Genomic DNA, 20,555 nt, shown 5'->3' with positions numbered 1-20,555 from the left:
ATAGACAAACAACCATTCACACTCACATTCATACCTATGGACAATTTGGAGTACCAATTAACCTAGCATGTTTTTGAAATATGCTAGGAAACCGGAGTACCCGGAGAAAACCCACGGGGCAAACATGCAAACTCCACACAGAGATGGCCGAGGGTGGAATTGAACTCCGGTCTCCTCGCTGTGAGCCCTGCGTACTAATAAATATGGCATACTTGCATTTGCATTTTGGTCAATGTCCCAGCCTCTTGCCCAAAGTCAGCTGGGATAGGCTCCAGCATACCCGCGACCATAGGCAGGATAAGCGGCATTAAAGATGGATGGATGGATTTTCTTCATGCCTGTTGTGCATAAAACATGATCACTTTCAGCCCGTTTGAACATTGCCATTTTGTGACATTAAAAAGTGTCACAAATACGATGAAATAACTACAAAATGGTGGAACTTACGTTTCAGCTGCTGTGATTTCCAAAGCATAAACATCTCATTGCGCACCAAATGCATTTTGCTGCATCCAAAACATGTAGTTTGACCCCTACGGGTAGCAGATTGCTGTAAGTGGTATGTGAATTAAAAAAAATGGCCACAGCCACAGCTGAAAAGAAAAGTGACATCATGAAGTTGCTAACATGCTAGCATTGTTCTGTGTGTGTTAGATGAACAAATAAGTACATTTGATGATGACATTGTGCATAATTTATATTGTGTGAAACATTCTGCAGATCTACAATGCGAAAATTGTCTTCTTCCATTCTTTCAAGAAAATGAAACGCTGGAATTAGAAAATGCATGTTTATAAAAAGTTATTACAATGCATTAAAATGGTAAATAGAAGAAAGACTGTCACATGACAATAGTCCAAAAATATTTCCTTCCTCGTCCTACATCACTTCAGGATTGAATGAATTCAAGTCAAGCACAAATCTTTATAGAACACACTGGAACACATTTAAAGTGTTACTATTATGACTTCTTATATTTTCTATGAGATGATTCCATCTTTGTTGTCCAACGGGGCTGAGTTGTAGGTTTCGAGGGGGTTCTCTTGGAGGGGGCATGGCGTCTGCGTGTATGTTGCAGTAACAGCTGGCGGTCAGGACTGGAGTACTCACACTGTTGGCATGGAAACGTCTCCCCGGTGTGATGGCGCCGAGCGTGAAGATCCAAACTTTTCTTCTGGATACTGACAATTATAAAAAACAAAACTGTTGGGATACAATGAGTGTGTGTGTGTGTGTGTGTGTGTGTGTGTTTGTGTATGTGTGTTACCTGCAGTAGTCACAGTGTTGACACTTGTAAGGTTTCTCTTGGCTGTGAGTTCTCGAGTGTCGCAGCAAAGAACTGCGATCAATTGAGGCATACGGACACTCGTCACACTTGTAGGGTTTCTCACCTACGTGCACACACACACTGAATCAGTGTCAACAGCTCATGTCAACTTGGTGTGCATGTGTGTGTCTGTGTGTGTGTGTGTGCCTTCATGCGTGTGACCTGTATGTGTCCTCATGTGTTGCAGCAGAGAGTCCTTAAGTCTGCTCCTGTAAGAACACTGAGGACATGAGAAAGGTTTGTCTCCACTGTGGACCCCTAGGTGGCGCTGCAGTGTCACTTTGCTTGAGAACTTTCTGTGAAGGAAACAAAGTTTCTGATTGGTCCACATTAGACGCCAGGTGAGCGATTGCGGGTATTGAAGTAACCTGTGACAGAGTGAACAGATGAAACCTGATGACTCTTCTTCTTTTGAAGTTGCAGATAAGTCACTAGAATGACAAGTCAAAACAAGTCAGTTCGTCGCTCTGATGATGTCACTGAACTGTCAATCATCACCTGTCCAGGTATGTCCCCTTCTTCTCCCTGCTGTCAGATGGTCCAATCAAACATTTCTTTTCATCTACAGAAGACGTGTATATATCAGTATTTATAGATCACTGATCAATTACTTTTTCAAAAGTTTTTATTTTACCTGTGTATACATCTTCAGGAAGTTGGACTGCTTTCACATTTGAATCCTCTTTTTTCTCCTCCTCCCTCCTCCTGTGGTGCTTCCTCCAATCAGGCTTCAGCTCCATCCACCTATCGGCTGTCTTTCTACGGCGCGTGACGCTGCTTGATGACTGGTGACACTTGACATGTGCGTCCAACAGCCGCCTGGACGGCAGCTTCACCAGACAGAGAGAACACGACAGACGGCGTCTCTTCACGTCTTTCCGGGTATCCTTCAATGGCAGTCGGTCCAAGTCATCAGCTGGACGCTGTTGGATGGAAACCGGAGGCAAAGGCGTCCGTGTGGCGGTGATTCGACACAGTCCGAGCGTCATGAGGTGGGCGGACTGCGCTATTTCTTCCTGAGTGGCTGGGGGATCAGTGGAACGAGGGAGTTCTACAGGCGTCCTCTTAAGAGGGAAGATGGATTCGTCCTCTTCAAAGAGAGGGCTAACCTGCAGGAGGACATGTCCACTTAGCTACTATCACACAACATGTGTGTGTGTGTCTGTGTCTGTGTGTGTGTGTGTGTGTGCTTGTCACCTCACAGTTGTGAGCAACCTGCAGCTCCCCCTCAGTGCTGTTTACATCACAGGTGGGCGGACTCATGTTGTCCAGCATGTTGTACAACAGGAAGTCCTCATCCTCCTCACTCTGTTTGGACTCTGCCAGGTCCAGCGGATAGGCCAAAGATGCTTGCTGAAGCCTCGCCTCCTCAGCCCCGTCCATGCAGGAGAGCGAGGTGAGGGATGGGGGGTGGTGCCTGAGCAGCAGGTGGCTGCTGATGGCGGTCTTCATTTCACAGGTGAACTGGCAAAGCTTACAGCGGTAAATCTCCACCAGGAAGGATTCCGCCAGGCCGCGGAGTCCATCAATGACGTCACAGTACAGACTGGCACTCACAGCCCCGCCTCCCAGCTGCAGCGTCACGGGGCTGATGTCACGGTACCGTTGCTTCCAGCTCAAAGTGGTGACGTCATCATCTTCCACGGAGGGTGCCGTCTGTGATGTTGGCTGGACGTCGTGAGCTTTCACCCTGTAGGGTGACATCCTTCTGTCTGACGTAATTTATGAAAACTCGACTAGATAAACGGATTCAAGATGGAGGTCAAATCCAGTGCTTGATTTAAAAAGTTGAAACTGTCACGTGGTGTCAACAAAAGTGACCAAGCAGCAACGGTGCTAATATTAGCATGCTAACAAGAGAGGTGACTTTGCTGTACTGATGCTAACATGCTAGCGGAAACTGAAGTTACATTAAATAAATTTCATCTGTTGACTACAAAACATTTCGCGTTTTCATAACTTTTGTGGAATAGGTATTCCGTCGTTGTTTTTCGTCATCATTCTTCAGTTGCTTGTTCTTCGTCCGAATCCTTCCAAGTGCGAGTCAACGTCTGCTCGTTGCTACTGCCCCCAACAGCCAGACCTGGAACTCGACATCGTTTCCATCAAGGATACCAGGCTTAAATCGACTCTGTAGCCACTTCCGTAGTAATTGGCCGCCATGATGGTGAGCACAAAGTCAGAAACATTACATTTTAAACGTGTCTCTCAGACATTAATTGCTCTAAAATTAGACGTTCCAAAATACCAGATTTGTCATTATTCAAGTTTTTCCCCAAAACAAATACAGGTGTGTGTCATAAAAATGTTACAGCTGTATAACACTGGCTGTTGTAAATAAACAAAACATTCGACAAGACTTAAAGGGTATATTGAATACAATGTACAACAATGTTGATTGTTAATTTTTTGTAGAAAACTGAAAAGGTAAATAAATAAAATATAGATACTTTAAAAAGGAATACGTTTTTGAAAAGGTGGGGAAGAACAGTTTGTTTTTCAGAAAACATTTGTCAATGACAAATTTACCCAAAATAATGATTGCATTTAAGACACTTCCATGTTTTTTTTCCTAAAACAGTCCCAAGTATTGGAAAATCCAATACTGTGTATTATCGTACACTCATTTATACATAGATTCAAAGTTGTCTCAATATTCCCATTACAAAAAGAACAAACATTTGAACATGCATACACGTTACATTGGAATACATGACATATATTGACATTTATGACATGCCCAAAAAGGAGTAGGAAGAAGCAGAGCCCCCATCCATTTCATATCAATTGCAATACTTATTTTGCAATACTACATTTGTTCACTTCCTGTACTCCAAATGTACTCTTTGCCAATTTTGCTGGTCTGGTCAGGATGAAAATCAGGACGAAAACAAAACGTATGCTGGTCTATGCTGTTTTTCCAGCACGGTGCTCCCACTACCGTTTGGTCTCTGCTGGTGTGGTGGAGCAGCCTACCAGCATGCGATGCTAATAAGACAAGGGTCGACATAGTATGCCGATAAGACCAGCAAGACCAACATATTGTATACTGTTTGGATGCTGGTCACTAACCCGTGAAACTGTAATAGTTGCCTGATCACCAGGGTGGGATGCTGGTCTGATGATAAAAGCCAAAGCACATGGCACTTCATTTTAGGGTAGAATTATTAGCTATTAATGAATTAAGTGACAACAAGGATAGTAATATGTGTAAAATGGGTCTATATTGTAAGGACTGCAAGGTTTTAATCAGAGAGGAGTGTGCTGTTCTCACAATACGTGACTGTATGCTGCTAGACAGCCAGACAACCAATCAAGAAAACCTCTCTTGCGTCAGCTTTCTTTGTCATGCATGTCATCCTGTTTTTAGTTATTGTATAGACCTGCACCAATCCACCCAACCATGCAGCTGCTTTCTGGTTGCAGGACCATCTTCGGACTGTCTTCACACAACCTCTTGTTGACTATAACAGTATTTATAGTATTTATCTAATTATTTAGAACATAAATCTCCCTTTTTTTGTACTTGTAGTTGCAGATGCGGTTACAAACCACACTGAAAGTGAGAAGACAAACATTGCGTGCAAACTTATACTCTCACTTCCTGTCTTACACAAACCAACTGTGCAGTCCATTTTTGAGTCACGCAACAAAACAACTGTCATGTCTGAGATGAGATTCAACATTTTGAAATCAAACTCCTGGAAGTGGTTCCAAATTGTCCAAGTGCTTAGCACGAGATCAGGAAGATTCAGGTTTGAATCTCCGCTTGGGCATCTCTGTGTGGAGTTTGCATGTTCTCCCCGTGCGTGGGTGGGTTTTCTCCGGGTACTCCGATTTACTCCCACATTCCAAAAACATGCTAGGTTAATTGGCGACTCCAATTATCCATAGGTGTGAATGGTTGTTTGTCTAGTAGTATATGTTCTGATACTTTGTTGTGCAAGTCTGATCACACGGTAAGCCTGAGTATATATCCTCCATCTTGACCTTCAAATTCATTCATTCATTCAGCAGAGTGTAAAAAAATAGAATTTGACATGCTGCGCTACAACTGGTGCTGCTGTCAAAACATGGATCTCGATGGGTAAGTGGCAAGCAGGCAGAAGCACCTTCCAAATCATGCACGCCCCCAAGTCATAGTGCCTCTAAATGACATTTCCCTGTGTTTTACTGTCCAATTAGCACTTACATCAAACACATTACACAGCCTGTAGAAAGTCATGATGTATGATAAATGTTTGTGCAACATTATAATATGTTGACAAACAAACAAACAGGTCCCATGGTCCAATTCAGGAGCTATCCACAAGGAAAGGCTTCTAGAGTGGGAAAATCTGAAAACGCCGGATTGCCATTTTCATGTAACCGACACAAAAACGAAGACGTCAGTGGAAAAGTGGAAAATGACACACTTATACGCATGCATTTTGTTCTTTTGATTTGGTTTGGTGTGCCACGTGGTTCTGCGTGTCCATAGCGTCCATAGCTGTCACTCAGTTGTCTGTTCCATCTGGATACTAATCCAGCAGAACCTCAGGAGCATTCCCGTGTAAACAGAGCCAAGAAGAGACACTCATGGCAGCCTCATCTTTGGTTTCTGTCCAATATTTGATCAGGAAATGTGCAAATTCTGCAATTCTTATCTAAGAGAATGTTAACAATGATGTAAAAATTATACAGTTTCATGGATTTTGGCATTATTTGTCTCCCCTGGCAACATGTATCTGATTAAACCATCCATCCATCCATTTTCTATGCCACTTATCCTCATGAGGGTCGCGGGTATGCTGGAGCCTATCCTAGCTGTCTTCGAGCCAGAGGCGGGGTACACCCTGGACTGGTCACTTGATTAAACAGTTGTACAAAACAATAACAATAGTTAAACATTTTTTGTGTAAAAAAAACCCCAATAATAAATATGTTCTTCTTTTGGATGAAAGTAATTTTACTAGATTTGTATTTATATTATATACACCCACTATATTTGTTATCTGTTTAAAAAAATTTAAACAATAAATTATACGTATATGTATATTTTTTCATGAATAAATTATGAATTAAAGTAAACATTTTGCATAATTATGTGCATGTGAAGTGTATATAAAGAAGATAAAACAGAGTATTGTACTGTGTATATATATAGTATATATGTATATGTATATAGAATAATTAGGTGAATGGTGATTGGTTGATGACACATATTCTCAGGACATTGAATAGATCCCAACTGGACTGTACTCTTCAATGTTTATGTTGCCAATTGACTCCACCTATCGCCCAATAGTTCTCGCATAGGTTCTGCCCCCACGCGATAATTGGTCCAGAAAATGGAGGGAAGGCATCTTTAGCTCCGCCCCTTTGTGCCACTTCTGCTTTGACTCATCAACATTTAACGGACGCCAAGAACAAGAAGACAAGAAGACACGCTGTGAGTCCTCCGTGCGTGCGTGTGTGTGTGTGTCACTGCTCTGAATTTGGGTGCCTTCAAAGCATTTATTTTGGGACAAAATATGTTACAATGTGTGTGTTTTAGTTGGTCAAGGATCACATGACCTCCATGGATGACATCATGACAGACTTGGTGACTGAGGTACTAAACCACGCACACTGAAGTGACACATGGTGGTGGTGTCTTCATGGACGTTCTCTCTCTCTCTCTCCCCCCCAGGATCCATTCTATGGTGGGCCCACAGCCACCGACGACTATGACTACCCTGACCTTCTGTGCGACCTGGAGTCCGTGCGCCATTTTCGGCGCGTGTGCGAGCCAGCACTCTTCTGGATGATCGCGCTGGTGGGTGGAGCCGGGAACCTGGTGGTGGTGTGGATCTATCTGAACTTTCGGCGGCGCCTGAAAACCATGACAGATGTCTTCCTGCTCAACCTGGCGATGGCCGACCTTTTGTTCCTGGTCACGCTGCCACTGTGGGCGGCCGAGGCGTCTCACGGCTGGAGCTTTGGGTCCACCCTTTGCAGGATCACCTCGGGCCTGTACAAGGTCAACCTGTTCAGTAGCACACTCCTCCTGACGTGTATCAGCGTGGACCGCTACATTGTCATCGTGCAGACCGCCAAAGCACACAACTCGCAAGCGGAGCGGCGCCGCTGCGGCCGGCTGGTGTGTGCAGGGGTGTGGTTCGCCGCCCTGCTGCTTTCCACACCCGAGCTGGTGTTTGCCAAGACTGCGCCGTCAGACGGCAGACCCGAGGAGTTCTGCAGGATGGTGTTCCCACCGCACATGGGGCAGCGCACCAAAACGGCGGTGCTGTCGGTGCAGGTGGTAATGGGCTTCTGCTTGCCCTTCCTGGTCATGGCGACGTGCTACAGCGCCATTGTGGCCACGCTACTCAAGACACGCAATTTCCAAAAGCACAAAGCCATGCGCGTCATCCTGGTGGTGGTGGCGGTCTTCTTGCTGTCGCAGCTGCCTCACAACGCCGTTTTGGTGACGGAGGCGGTACAGGCGGGCAACATGACCATGACAGATTGCAGGGAGCTCAAACGCTTCCTGAAGGTTGGCCAGGTGTTGAAAGCCGTAGCCTACCTGCACGCCTGCCTCAACCCTTTCCTCTACGCCTTTGTTGGCGTGCGCTTCCGCCGTGACCTCCTGAGGCTGCTGAGATGTTTCCGCCGGACGCCGCCATCAGAGCAGTCGAGCCGCTCCGGCAAAAGTCATCTGGGTTCAGTGAGAGCATCTGACAGCGACACGTCACAGGCCCTGTCGCTATAGGCGGGACTTTCTGTTGGTGGCGTGGTGGCTGCGATAATGCGCTTGTCACGTAAAAGACATTTTGTCAAAACAGGAAGTGCTAACAGACAAACAAGCAGCAGGAAGTTGACTGTCATGCTGATTTTCTTAACTTCCTTCCCTCACTTCCTGTTTTCACCTGCATTCCGACAAGCTTTCTCGTGATCTTTATTGAAAAATATACAGAGACAAGCGATAACAAACATGTCAGCCATTCTCCACATGGGAGGACAAAGTTGTTTTGATGATAGGACAAACGCTAAGGTGACAGGAAGTGATGAGTGATGCTGGTCAAAGCGGTCCCAGGGATTCCTCTCAAGCAACAAAATAAAAGAAAGTTTGACCCCAAGTAACCTTTGATGTCTGGAGAAACTTCTTCATAGTTTGTCCTTGACCACTTCCTGTTGACTTTTAGGTCACTTGATCTTTCAAACAGGAAGTGACATGACCACTTGACGCCAGAACTTTTCTTTTCAGCGGAACAAACAAACAAACAGCTGAGTCACAGTGTGTGTGTGTGTGGGTCAGCTGACCTCTGTGTTTCAATATGCTTCCTATTTGCTGACACGGCTGCACACACAAACACACGCAAAGATACACACAGTGTGACAACAAAGGTCACAGGTCCCAGATGGACAAAGGCGGCCATCTTTCCAGAAGCTCGTCCTCCCATATATCCAGGTGGCGTGCTGCCCTTAGAGGTTTTGTCCGTCATGCCTCTGCCGCGCCGTCGCTCCTCCATTTTAGGACAAACATCGTCCGAGCGTCCGAGCGGCGCCTGCAGCAGGGTCGCTCCGGGCGGCACCACATCCCGGGGCGTCTTTGTAGGCTCCGCGCCCCCCATGGGTGGAGCGTCCAGCCTGGGGACGCGGGTGTCCCGCAGGGCTCTGGGAATCAGCAGCGTCTTCCTGCAGGGGATGAGGAGCACCGCAGTGCCAATCGTTCCCCGGGCAGGAGAGCGGAGCGGACAGGGTGCCGTGGGAGTAGGGGGGCCAGGGCCGGGGCCGGGCCTGAATACCTGCCTGATGGAGTACCGTGACAAAGTGCGAGCACTGGAGCAGCTCAACCAACAGCTGGAGGAGCAGATCAGACTAAGCCTGGACCGCAAGGCGTCCAGCGCTGGTGCTTGGGGTCCACTCAGGCAGGACTGGGAGGACATCTACAGACAGGTGAGAAGAACTTTGGACCCAGAGACCACAGGCCTATCATGAGACACCATGATGAAAATGTTCTAGTTGTTGACTCTTTCAAAATTCTCCTCAAGTCTGAAAATGGCGCCCATTGAATGATGTCACATGCACACAATACATAGCAGTAGTCACTGAACATTGACGACTGATGGACAGCAGCGTCAGCATATGTGTGTGTGTGCAGGTAAGTGAGGCCATCTTGGACAATGCTCGGCTGATGCTGCAGACTGAGAACGTCCAGGCCAACGCCGAGGACTTCAAAGAAAGGTAAGATGTGACTTTAAGACTTTTTATCGGTCGTGAGGTCACCGTCAGGTGTGCGGCCCACAGGTATGACAATGAGCAGCCCTTCAGGAAGGCAGTGGAGGAGGAGATCGGCTCACTCTACAAGGTCATTGAAGATGCCAACCTAACGAGGGCGGAGCTTGAGCAGCAGATGGACGACATGCGAGCAGAACTTGGGCACTTGGAGAGAAATCATGAGCAGGTGACCGACACCGACTCAAGAAGATTTAACGGTTCAGGAATGGAGTTCAATGACTCATAAAATCCAAAACGTTTGTGTGACTGCAGGACGTTCGTCTTCTCTACAGTCAGATGTGTGGACGTGAAGTGGATCAACCCGATGCCCCCATTGAAACTAGTCTGGATCAGATCCTGGACTATATTCGCAACCACTGGGAGAAGGCGACAGAGAGGAACCGAGCTGAGACCGACAGCTACCTGGAATGCAAGGTCAGAACCCCCATTGAGCGGCGGTGCGGACCGGTCTTGACGTGTGTGTGTGTCAGTAGGATGCCAAGTGTGTGAGCCAGCTGAGTCCAGAAGAGGAGAAGCTGGAAGCACTGAAGGTTGAATGCTCTGATGCTGGCTGCAAGATCCAAAGTCTACAGGCAGAGACGGAATCCATTCGAGCTCTGGTGATCCTAAGTGGTTCCGTTACCGAAACCCACCCCCACTCAGAACTTAAGTTATATTGTTCATGAATTTCCTCCTGCAGAAGCGTGGCCTGGAGAACTCACTGGGCGATGCCCACCACTGGCATGACATGGAGCTTCAGAACCTGGGTTCTGTGGTGTCCAAACTGGAGGCGGAGCTTGCAGATGTGCGCGGCGACATGGAGCAGCAGCGCAAAGACTACGACGCCCTGCTGAGTAACAAGCAGCGTTTGGAGCATGAGATCCGACTCTATCATGGAATTCTGGATGGAGAGGAGCGCCGCTTCCAGCCCACTGATCCGCCGTGAGTCGCTGACATGAGCTTACGGGCTGGGTCATGTGACACAGACTGTCAAAATGAAACTCATGTAAGATCAATCAGGATCTAATCGACTCGATTCAATGAACGTTTCTTTCCAGCTCTGATCTGTTGAAGGACCCTCACCAATCTTCCAGGAGTTCCGCAGGTTCTCACACCAGCGTCCCTGCTTCAGGACCTCCAATTGGGGCCAGCAGTCAACCTGGTGCCAGCTGAACCAATAACTGCATGCTGTGGAGTCATGTGATTATATTTTTACTTCCTGGAGGAGACAATAAAAGTCTTTGTTTCAAAGTGAAGCCTTTCTCTCATTGGACACGGCCCTGCCCACCCACATAATACTTTTCACTCCACAACATTTAATATGTAACTTTATTTCTTTTTCCGCTTCCAACAACTTATCAAAAATGTTTTGACTTTGGGACAAATGAGAACATGGGTATACTTCCTGTTGTTTCCAGAATAAAAGCCTCATTAGTAAACTACATCAAAACATGGTGCTTTTATTTTGAAGACAATATACACAATGTAGATGGCAGGAAATTCCCTCAGTGCCACTTCCTGTCAAGAACAAGAAGCGATCACAGCGCCTCCTACTGGTGGTAACAGTCACCAGCCTGCTTGCTCAGGGCACAGTGCTAACAGTTAGCCACCACAGGCTAACGCTACAGTTTGTACCCTGGGGGGGCTCTGGCGTGCACACCGCTGGTGTGAGTGCTGCGACTGGCCTCGCACGACTGGGGGGAGGGGGGCGTGACCTCCTCACCACACAGCATGTCAGTGATGTGGATCCCGGAGCTGTGATTGGAGGATTAGGCGGGTTGCAAGGGGATGCAACCAACGCCCACCCCTCCCTCGTGGCACGCCATGGGCGCCATGAAGGTCCAACGTCCGGTATCGGGATTAAACATCTCCACAGAGCACAGATTGGACTGTCCGTCGTACCCGCCCACAGCGTAGAGGCGGCCCGACGTCGCCATCAGAGACACCCTGCTGCGTCGTGTGTTCATTGCCACCAGGTGGGTCCACTGGCCCGAGGTTGAGCTGAACACCTCGGCGCCACTGAGGAAACCTGAGCCATCGTAACCGCCCACCACGTACATGTGACTGCCCAGCGCCGCAGCGCCGTGACGACACCTCTTGTTCGACATGGCTGACGACGTGTGCCAGCGATTTGTGTGGTGGTTGTAATACTCCACCTTCAACACACACACCAACACCAACAGTGAACGCTGTCTGTGATGGCGTTCTTCTGTGATTATGACAATGTTACTGACCGTGTTGAAGATCTGTAAACCATCATGGCCGCCAGAGACAAAGATGCGTCCATCAAACACTGTCACACCGGCCGCGCTTCGACTTGCGCTCATCTCTGTCACAACAGCCCACCTGCAGGCAACAGGAAGTGATCTAATGAAGCAACAGCCTGTTGTTCTGTCCATCACAGTGACACCTGTGTAATGCTCACCTGTCCGTCTCAGGGGAGTAACGTTCAACAGAGTTGAGAGAAGATTTCCCATCATATCCACCACACACGTAGATGTGTCCATCAATCACCACTGTTCCCATGGCGCTGAGGACAACAACAATGTCCTTATACACTCTTCTGTATACTATATAGTTAAGTCTCTACCCGAGTGCATAGTATAGTAAATAATATAGTATATATAATATAGTCTATACGCAGGGGTCATCAAACCCATCAATCGTGAGCCAAAAGTCGATCTTTGGGACTGCGCCGGTCCATTGTGAGAATATTAGAAAGAAAAAAAAAGTATTATATCCATGCCTTCCCCTCCCGGAGAGTGACCAACAAGCACGCATTTTGACTATAAAGTTATGTTGATAACAGAAGTTATTACACAGTTATGGAAAAAATGATTAGACCAGCCTTGTTTCTTCAGCTCATTTGTTCATTTGAATGCCTGGTACAACTAAAGATATGTTTGTTCGACAACTACAATGATGGCTCAATGATCAGAAATAGCTCAAAGAGTTTATATCTAGCCATTTCCATGTTTTTTTTTTTAGAATAATCTAAATCACTTAAGTTCTGACATCAATAGTTATGGCATTATACTGCCAAAAAAATGTAACCCACATTTCTGTTGACCTCATTATTTGTACAAATAAAAAGGTACCTTTCGTTGGGCCAGGCATTAAAATTAACAAGAAAGTGAAGAATAAAGGGTGGTCTAATCATTTTACTTCCATGTTTTTTTGTTGTTTTTTCATATTCCCATCCCATACATTTTCTATGTTGCTTATCCTCACTAGGGTTGCAAGTATGCTCGAGCCTATCCCAGCTGTCGTTGGGGCGAGAGGCTGGGTACACCATGGACTCGTCATCAGCCAATCGTCCACTTACCTACAGCCAATTTGGAGTTGCCAATTAACTTAACATGCATGTCTTTTGGGAGGAATGTGGGAGTAAACGGGAGTTAAACCGGAGTTAAACCCATTAAAAAAACCCGCACAGAGCATGCACAAAGATGCCCAAGCTACAGAGCATGCAAGGGGAGAATTGATCTCAGGTCTTGCCGAGCTCCTGACGATGTGGCCGATATTAAATTCTTAATTGAGCACCTCAAACCTCACAGGATTATGTCTGGTTGCCTCTATATTGTACACAAAACAGGGGCTTAAATAAGTAAATGGGTCAGTTCTCCTCGTATATATTGTTTCTATTGTTGCTGATTATTGTTCTCTGAGGGGTACCACTTCATCAAGCTTTTCTAAGATTCTACACTACCAAAAAAGTCATAGAAGTATGTATGATTCATGCTGATATTGGATTGATATTCAAGGCTGTAATATCGGTTTTGGATAGGAAGTGAAAAAGCTGATGACATCCTGTCACCGCAATTATTGTGCAGCTAAACGATCAGCGACTGTTTACCTGCGTTGGCTGTTCATGCTGGACACTCTGGTCCAGCTGTCCGTCTCCGGGTTGTAAACTTCAACAGTGCTGAGGCGAGACTGTCCATCATATCCCCCAATGGCGTACAAAAGTCCATTAACAACAGCGACGCCCACTCTGCTGCGGGCCGTCCTCATTGGTTGGCAACGTTCCCACAAATTCCCAATTGGATCAAACACCTCGACCACATTTAAGGAATCGCCTGGAGGACAAAGTGACTGTTTAGCCATGGACCAATCAGAAGGCAATCTTGTGTAAGCACCGCCCGCTAACAGTTGAGGAGCAAACACCTGAGCTGTTGAGTCCTCCCACGGCGTAAATGAGACCCGTGATGGACGTGCAGCACCTCTGCCGGGTCTTGAAGGCCGGAAGGTGAGGCTGACGTTCCAACATCAGGTGGAAATCTTTGGCTTCATCCACTAGGTCTCTTTGGCACAGAGAAGCAAGGTCAACCATCTTGAAATGAAAAAGAAAAACACTTCCGACATGTCTCACCTGCATTTATGGCAGCAGCGCACAATTTCCTCCTGCTGGACTCGTTCCGTGAGGAACTGAGGACGACAAAGTGGCAGTCTGATCCTTGAAAGCAGCTCTGGCAGGAGAGACTCACGTTTGTCCCGGTCATGATGGACCCAGACCAGAACCGCCTCAAACACCTGCATGTGTACGATACATCCAAAGACAGAACACATAGGACACTTTCAACTTTTTCACTTCCGATATGATACCAATATTGCACCTTTGAATATCCGCTATTGATCAGATATTAAGACAAATCATACATACTTTCATTATTTATTTGCACATATAAGACACAAGAGCAGCAGCTTCAAGCCAAAGTGTGTCCTGGTGTCCCACCTGCTCCTCTGTCTTCACATTAAGTTCATCACATCCAACGAGCTCCAGCAACTCCTCAGTCTTCAGGGTAAGAAACTCTTCAGACAAGGACACGTCCACAAAGTGTTGGTGCAGGAAGTTGTTGGCAGAGTCGTACAGTGTGGTGCACATCATGGTCTCTGCAAACTGACGCACTCCCAAACAGTTCCTTGGATGCAACCTGCACAACTCAATCAACACATATATTCCGTCATGCTAAGCTTGACGCCCTGTCAATGTCAAGCGATGTAGATGATTAAGATATAAGGGTAGAAAATGTCTACGATTGTTCAAATCACTCACCTCTCCTGCAGGAAAGAGCAGCACGCGTCTTTCACATTCTGCAGCTGCAGGAAGCTTGAGCCAATCAGAAGAGACTGAACATTCTGCTGATCAATGGCAACATGGCCGCTGTATGCAAAGTTGATCAGAGCCTCCAGAGCACTGCGCACACATTAAAAAAAGCGCTCAGTCTGGTTTGTAGGATCTAAACCGATCTCAGACTAGTTTATTTGAAGGCACATCATCTCAGTCTGGTTTGTGGCATGTAAACTGGTCACAAACTGGTGGTTTGTGTGTTGAGAAGTGGAGCGGCTGCTGTTGTTTGCAGTTACCTGGGGTCCATTCCTTGCATCAGGATCTCATCCTGTTTACACTCCACCATGTCGTTCGTGAACATAGCATGGAAGTAAGGGATTGAGGCTGCCAAAACTATGCGGTGAGCACTGAATTTGTGATCACCTGCCTGCAGACAATGACAATGTGTCCTCTATGAGATCAATAAACAGGGTTGCTAAGTCAAACAGTTGTGTTAAAAACTTCAACATAACTCATTAACAAATACGGAAGTGTGTCAAAATCATGCGTTATGATATGACGTCAATTTTACTGATTTTTAAAATGGTGACTTTGAATACACGGGCTGCTGGTCACATGTATGTAGTAATATTTATATGTGTACATACAGTTGTATTATAAACAAGTGTGGTGTATTAATAATCTCATGTTTTCCCACTGCCATGTAATAAGTAAGCCGCTGTTAATTCCAGTTAGCATGAGCTCAGCACTAATAGCTCGTGTAGCTCCAAGCTAGCTGGCTAATTTCCCTAGCAATGTTCGACATTGTACCTTGAGCGTGACGTCACACAGTTTCCCCTGACGTCGTATTTCCTCCATGACGACATAGCCTCTCGCCGGCAGGTCGTGCACTGAGAAATGAAGTAAATCTTCGAGCTCTTCGCAAATAACGTCTCCCATCGTCAGCAGGAGCGGCGTCGATGCGCGGTTTGAACCCTGCCAGCCACCGTATTATTACCACTACCACCACCACCACCCCCACAAGCACACACCATGTCCGCTATCCTTTCATAATAAGAGCGGAGGTTAGCGTACTGTGAATTGACAGCCGAACGTTGTGACGTCATCAAATTGTCACACAATCTCTTGGTTTTCAAATCGTGCAAAAATGGAAACATTAAATGTACATCCCCTTGCCTAGATAAGAAGTAGGTCGTTTGGCAATCACACACTCATGACCTACAAGAACTGTTGGCAACTTAGCTCCCATAACAAATAGTATAACAGCAGGTTTGAGAGAAAAACAACTGTATGTCAGTGTTAAACGCTCGTGATTGTACGATTTCTGCATATTTTTAAGACGAAAAAAATACAATTAGTCGTTGTCTCAAGGCTCTTGAGTCACATAGCATGACATGTCATTTTGTGGACCCGTTTTCCTTTTCCTTTTTCCTTTTTTTTAAGATTACCAAGATCGTCCTGGTGATGACGAAAATGCCAAATTGAAATCACTTGTTTTCTTATAGTTTTGACGTTTTTTGGTTTCTTCTACGACTGGGGCGCCACGCAATACAGGAAGTAAAAATCAAGTCATTTTTATTTTTTATTTTTCTCAAGCTGGCAACTCTCAATGGAGGCGCCTTACACGGATCAAACCTCTACTTCTGCAAGTCGTGTTTTAATGGGTGAAAACAAAGATTGCCGACTCTTGTAATGCCGAATGTCCATTCGTAGTAGCAGTTCGTTCCTGTTCTACGCAGTCAGGTCATTGTTCTCATAGCGTTCCTGGTCATACACCTCGGCTGCCACTCTGCGACCACCAAACCAGCGCCGGTCCAGAGCCTGAATGGCTTGCTTCATCTCATCTGTGTCACAGAATTCCACGAAGATCTTGATGATGACATCAGCATCGTCCTCCTCACCCTGACGCTCCTGATAGATGATGACCCGTTTCACCTGACCGAACTTCCCGCATTCCTCAGTGACCTCACCCTCTAGGTCATCGTCCATATCGTCCGGCCCGACCATGTTCCTCAGAACCATGACACGGGACTGAAGGGAGAGACCGGATCACACATTATATTATCCAGCAGCTTCAAATTTACCACACAAGTTTCAATGGTCCAACCATTCCCAATGTATACTCCATGTGATTCCAATGCAATCCCATTATATACCCCATATAATATAATATAATATATATATATAGTAACTGGAGTCACAGTCTAGCCTTTAGCCTGGTCGTCAGGCTAGCACTACAACCACTTCTGTAGTACTACTTTGTCAATGGCCCCCCAACCTCTGGACTAAAAAGACCTGATGGACAAGTACCTCCTGCTTGTGGACTATCTTCCTCATCACTACGTCCCTGGTGCTGTGCTCCTGCTGGCCGATGGCTTCTGTGGTGCCATCTTGCTGCACCTCTGGACCTTCTTTCTTAAACAGTTGTGGCACGGCCAAGACTGGATTCACCAGACCCACGTGAGACAATCCAGGTCGTACTGGAGTCACGCCTGAAACATTGAATGAAGCGTTGCATGTGCTTGGGAGCTAAGGGGGCGGGGCAATCAGTTCCCACCTGTGATGACACCAGGAGCCTGAGCTGCCATGACAGCCTGAGGGATACCAGCCAGAGCTCCGAATACTGACACTCCCAATGGATCCTGAAAGCAACGCCCCATGTGTGAAATATTAAGGACAAGCAAGAACTAAAATCAGAACCAGTGCAGGGACTGGACAGAACCGGACTTCCTGTAGTCTCCCCCACCTCCCCTCTTGAAAGACCACCTGAAGGCATTACCTGTGCAGTGATTTTGGCAGTGGCAGCACTGGGGAGGCCTCCAGGTGGGGTGTGCGTGAGCAGTGGCAAGGGTGGGGTGACAGCCTTCCCCACACGCAGGAACTGACCGCCAAGGTCAAACAGATTCATGGATGCCACGGCGTCCAGAGCAGACTGCGGTTTCTCGTACTCTATAGACCAAATTGTCAACATGTCATGAAACCAACCGCCTTGTCAGCGACGATGTCACACACACATCTCACCAATGAAGCCGTAACTCTTATGGCGTCCTGTGGTCGGCTCACGAGCCAACAAGCATGACGTGATCTTCCCGAAGGCCTCAAACACACTCCTGATGTCAGCCTCAGAGAGATTGGGGTGCACGGATGCCACATAAATCCTGTTGAAAGCCCGCGCTTCCTCCGCCAGCTGGTCGATGATTGGCTGAGCCTGGCCGATGTTACTAGGCCGGCCCACCTGCGGCAAAGAGGACCGTTTCACAACAAATACTCAACTATTGTTAAGGAAAAGTTGGTCACAAAATTGTTAAGGAAACCAGTTCAAATATTAAAAAGTTGTTAACAATACTAGTTAAAATATGGAAATCAGACCTTAATACTGCGTCCTCCAAGGACCACAGAATTCATTTGCTGCAGCGCCAGATGAGCTGCCTCTGGCATCTCGTACTCCACAAAGGCGAAACCCTGCAAACATGAAGAACTTCTGTCAGACTCACTTGAATTGTTTGTTTCATGTTCTACTTTTTACTTTAATTGTCACTATACTAGTTGCTAGACCATTGGCGTTGACCTTATGTTTCATGGTGACAGAGTCCCAGGACATGTCAATGCTTCTGATGGGTCCAAAGGGAATGAAGGCCTGCCTGATGGTGTCCTCTCCCAGCTCATAGTAAATGGAACCAACATACACGCGACACATGATGGCGAGGGCCCGCTGACGCTGTGCCGCCACCTCACACGGAAAACACAGTCATGCTGTTGTTGTTACGTCAAATATGAGCAAAAATCTGAGGGAAAAAAATCAAACTTACTGACTGCAGAGGAGAAAGTTCTCCTAAACCCATGGACGACACCATCTGAGACGTCAGAGCACTGTTAGCCTTCTCACAGCCACTGGCTACAGGTGAGTGTGTACAGGTGGATGTACGTACCTGCAGGCTGGTGAGTTGCTGCTGCTGAGCCAGTGTCTGTTTGACAAGAGCATTCTTGATGCTCTGCTCCATTGCATACTTCTTTGCCTGATGAAGAGAACTCAGCCAATCAGAGCACACTTTGTACACCCGGTTGATGTTGTTTTGCTACTTCATTACACATTGTGAATCACTATACATTTAAATCCCTTTTGTTGGATTATAATCCAGTATACTGTTTTAAAAATTACCTTCTGCAGCGCCTCCTGCTGGTTGGGTTTGAGCGGAGGCAGGCCCAGCCTTGTGTTGACCTGTCCATTCTCCATTACGAGCATGCGCAGTCACACAAAGTTTCCATGGCAATGCCACAATGTCTTTTTTCCCCAGCTTCCGTTTACACTTTTAACGGTCCATCATGTGAGAGAAGCTCCACTTCATCAACTCACCAAGTCTCAACATACGAACAGCACCTGTTCACATGCTAAGAACCTAAATCTTGTCGAGGAGCTGCAACTAACAGTCATCCACAACGTGCAGGCTAGTTTAGCTTCAATGCAACATCCATGCATTCTTTCCAGAGGATGAGTCCGTCAACCAGCAGTTCTTTATTGGAATCCTTGTGTTCTGGACGTTTAAATGTGATTTTCAGGCAATCTGCACGGCACGGGCAGGCTGTCGGTGAGGTTAGCATTAGCTTAGCATGTGTCCGTCCGAGGAACGTCCATTGTGAATCAGCGTGATAGTCCTAGCGGACACACCGCTGGCGCCGTAAACTCCCCCTTCATTCCAGCCGAACTCGGTTTTATGTGTTAGGTCCAATCAGCCGTGTGGAGCTGCCGTGTGAGCTTCAAAGTATACAAGCGTGAGCAGCAACCAAAGCAACTTAATTACTTCCGCTGTCCGGAGTTTCTCAATAAAAGCCTTTAGCAACTTTAGTGCATGTTTCCATACGTGTTGTCCCACCTATTGTATAGGTTTAGGATTTCATTTCTAATGTAGTAACATCAGATTGCAGTATTGACTGACGGGGAATAACACATTTCCTAGTACTAGTTGTTAACATGATCATTTTTGATCAGTTATTGTACATAGCCGATTTGACGTTGCTCGGAACCATCTGCCACAATAAAACACTACCACAGATCGTCTATGTAGTATAGCTTATAATGCAGTTTTACATTCAAATAATCTTAACAGCACTGTTGTGAAAAGCTATTGGCAGAACAGCGCCCCCGCCTGGTTGTAAAGAGGTACGTGAATCGGGGCAATGCAGGCGCGCACAAATTTAACTCGTGGGCCATTCGTGAGTTGACAATAAATTTGATATATGTAATTGTGTCCCTTTTTTCACAAGCATTTTAAACATCACACTATAAACAATATTTTACAGGTATTTTTCTCCCCCCACTGAATTAGACGCAGGGAATGTACTGTACATTGATAAATGATGTATGATATACAATATAAACTTTCAATGATAAAACATTGATTAAGAGTATGTGAACATCCCTCCTATTTTACTTATATTTCCAGGGTAGAGCAGTGGCTATATATTGTGTGTATTTGTTTGAGCAGCTGAATGTAAAAAAACAAAAAATACAAATTTAAAATGACTTAATCCATCAAATGATTGTCTCAGATTGACTCTTTGACTACTTGCTAGTCATGTTGCCAGCTTGTAAATACTTTGGCAGCAAATATCTCCTTTATGTCTGCTAATGTATCGAGTATAATCAAAAGGAGTCAAAATATCATACATTCAGACATTTTTGGAATTGTCAATGCCGTCAGGTTGTGCAGTGTTAAAAATAATGGTGGTTCCTCACGTCATTATCGGTTTCCAGAAACAAGTAATATATGCGTACTCACAAAACGTTACAAATCTGCACAGCAAGTTGTACCCCGCCTCTCGTCCGAAGTCAGCTGGGATAGGCTCCAGCATACTCCCACGACCGTTATGAGGATAAACAGCATAGAAATTGAATGGATGTATTGAAATACTTTTTGG

General features: G+C 46.1%; 5 protein-coding genes across 6 annotated transcripts; 2 read left to right on the top strand and 3 right to left on the bottom strand.

The window, feature by feature from the left end:
- Positions 1 to 34: 34 nt before the first annotated feature.
- Positions 35 to 3,414, bottom strand: si:dkey-154p10.3 (zinc finger protein 335). Its single transcript, XM_058068839.1, has 7 exons — positions 2,525 to 3,414; positions 1,962 to 2,436; positions 1,826 to 1,889; positions 1,696 to 1,758; positions 1,490 to 1,623; positions 1,268 to 1,391; positions 35 to 1,181 (listed from the first exon to the last, which is right to left on the bottom strand). Exons 1-7 carry the CDS (start codon positions 3,029 to 3,031, stop codon positions 962 to 964), a joined length of 1,587 nt encoding a protein of 528 aa, XP_057924822.1. The 5' UTR covers positions 3,032 to 3,414; the 3' UTR covers positions 35 to 961.
- A 3,304-nt stretch (positions 3,415 to 6,718) lies between these two features.
- Positions 6,719 to 8,722, top strand: ccr9a (chemokine (C-C motif) receptor 9a). The gene is made up of 3 exons (XM_058068592.1): positions 6,719 to 6,758; positions 6,864 to 6,920; positions 6,999 to 8,722. The coding sequence occupies exons 2-3, from the start codon at positions 6,879 to 6,881 to the stop codon at positions 8,058 to 8,060; spliced, it is 1,104 nt and encodes a 367-aa protein (XP_057924575.1). The 5' UTR covers positions 6,719 to 6,758; positions 6,864 to 6,878; the 3' UTR covers positions 8,061 to 8,722.
- A 49-nt stretch (positions 8,723 to 8,771) lies between these two features.
- Positions 8,772 to 10,819, top strand: bfsp2 (beaded filament structural protein 2, phakinin). The gene is made up of 7 exons (XM_058068591.1): positions 8,772 to 9,247; positions 9,453 to 9,535; positions 9,599 to 9,755; positions 9,842 to 10,003; positions 10,063 to 10,188; positions 10,269 to 10,510; positions 10,627 to 10,819. The coding sequence occupies exons 1-7, from the start codon at positions 8,792 to 8,794 to the stop codon at positions 10,739 to 10,741; spliced, it is 1,341 nt and encodes a 446-aa protein (XP_057924574.1). The 5' UTR covers positions 8,772 to 8,791; the 3' UTR covers positions 10,742 to 10,819.
- klhl18 (kelch-like family member 18) lies at positions 9,328 to 15,645 on the bottom strand. Of its 2 annotated transcripts, XM_058068589.1 has the most exons (10): positions 15,450 to 15,645; positions 14,936 to 15,066; positions 14,625 to 14,765; positions 14,304 to 14,502; positions 13,941 to 14,101; positions 13,736 to 13,872; positions 13,425 to 13,647; positions 11,994 to 12,098; positions 11,803 to 11,914; positions 9,330 to 11,724 (listed from the first exon to the last, which is right to left on the bottom strand). In XM_058068589.1, exons 1-10 carry the CDS (start codon positions 15,576 to 15,578, stop codon positions 11,338 to 11,340), a joined length of 1,725 nt encoding a protein of 574 aa, XP_057924572.1. In that variant the 5' UTR covers positions 15,579 to 15,645; the 3' UTR covers positions 9,330 to 11,337. The 2 variants fall into 2 exon arrangements, with proteins under 2 accessions (XP_057924573.1, XP_057924572.1); XM_058068590.1 differs by lacking the exon at positions 14,936 to 15,066 and having other exon boundaries at positions 9,328 to 11,724.
- Positions 15,646 to 16,208: 563 nt separating this feature from the next.
- puf60a (poly-U binding splicing factor a) lies at positions 16,209 to 20,526 on the bottom strand. Its single transcript, XM_058066895.1, has 10 exons — positions 18,799 to 20,526; positions 18,569 to 18,655; positions 18,449 to 18,493; positions 18,208 to 18,369; positions 18,009 to 18,101; positions 17,661 to 17,874; positions 17,419 to 17,588; positions 17,197 to 17,281; positions 16,950 to 17,131; positions 16,209 to 16,670 (listed from the first exon to the last, which is right to left on the bottom strand). Exons 1-10 carry the CDS (start codon positions 18,880 to 18,882, stop codon positions 16,371 to 16,373), a joined length of 1,422 nt encoding a protein of 473 aa, XP_057922878.1. The 5' UTR covers positions 18,883 to 20,526; the 3' UTR covers positions 16,209 to 16,370.
- Positions 20,527 to 20,555: the final 29 nt, after the last annotated feature.

Source organism: Doryrhamphus excisus, chromosome 3 (genome assembly GCF_030265055.1).
Source record: "Doryrhamphus excisus isolate RoL2022-K1 chromosome 3, RoL_Dexc_1.0, whole genome shotgun sequence".
NCBI lineage: Eukaryota > Metazoa > Chordata > Actinopteri > Syngnathiformes > Syngnathidae > Doryrhamphus > Doryrhamphus excisus.
Note: the sequence above shows the minus strand (reverse complement) of the source record. Positions and strands in the feature narration are given on the sequence as shown.

Bases quoted from the DNA above. Each gene is read 5' to 3' on its own strand.
- si:dkey-154p10.3 (XM_058068839.1), bottom strand. From the start codon at position 3,031: ATGTCACCCTACAGGGTGAAAGCTCACGACGTCCAGCCAACATCACAG. The intron at 2,437-2,524 runs GTGACAAGCACA...GTCCTCCTGCAG, and splicing joins AGGTTGCTCACAACTGTGAG to GTTAGCCCTCTCTTTGAAGA. The intron at 1,182-1,267 runs GTAACACACATA...TATAATTGTCAG, and splicing joins CAACACTGTGACTACTGCAG to TATCCAGAAGAAAAGTTTGG.
- ccr9a (XM_058068592.1), top strand. From the start codon at position 6,879: ATGACCTCCATGGATGACATCATGACAGACTTGGTGACTGAG. The intron at 6,921-6,998 runs GTACTAAACCAC...TCTCCCCCCCAG, and splicing joins TGACAGACTTGGTGACTGAG to GATCCATTCTATGGTGGGCC.
- bfsp2 (XM_058068591.1), top strand. From the start codon at position 8,792: ATGCCTCTGCCGCGCCGTCGCTCCTCCATTTTAGGACAAACATCGTCC. The intron at 9,248-9,452 runs GTGAGAAGAACT...GTGTGTGTGCAG, and splicing joins GGGAGGACATCTACAGACAG to GTAAGTGAGGCCATCTTGGA. The intron at 9,536-9,598 runs GTAAGATGTGAC...TGCGGCCCACAG, and splicing joins GCCGAGGACTTCAAAGAAAG to GTATGACAATGAGCAGCCCT.
- klhl18 (XM_058068589.1), bottom strand. From the start codon at position 15,578: ATGGGAGACGTTATTTGCGAAGAGCTCGAAGATTTACTTCATTTCTCA. The intron at 14,766-14,935 runs GTAACTGCAAAC...ATGTGTGCGCAG, and splicing joins ATGCAAGGAATGGACCCCAG to TGCTCTGGAGGCTCTGATCA. The intron at 11,915-11,993 runs GTGAGCATTACA...TGTTGCCTGCAG, and splicing joins TACTCCCCTGAGACGGACAG to GTGGGCTGTTGTGACAGAGA.
- puf60a (XM_058066895.1), bottom strand. From the start codon at position 18,882: ATGCTCGTAATGGAGAATGGACAGGTCAACACAAGGCTGGGCCTGCCT. The intron at 18,656-18,798 runs GTAATTTTTAAA...TCTCTTCATCAG, and splicing joins AGCAGGAGGCGCTGCAGAAG to GCAAAGAAGTATGCAATGGA. The intron at 17,282-17,418 runs GTAATGCCTTCA...CGTTGCTTTCAG, and splicing joins CTGCCAAAATCACTGCACAG to GATCCATTGGGAGTGTCAGT.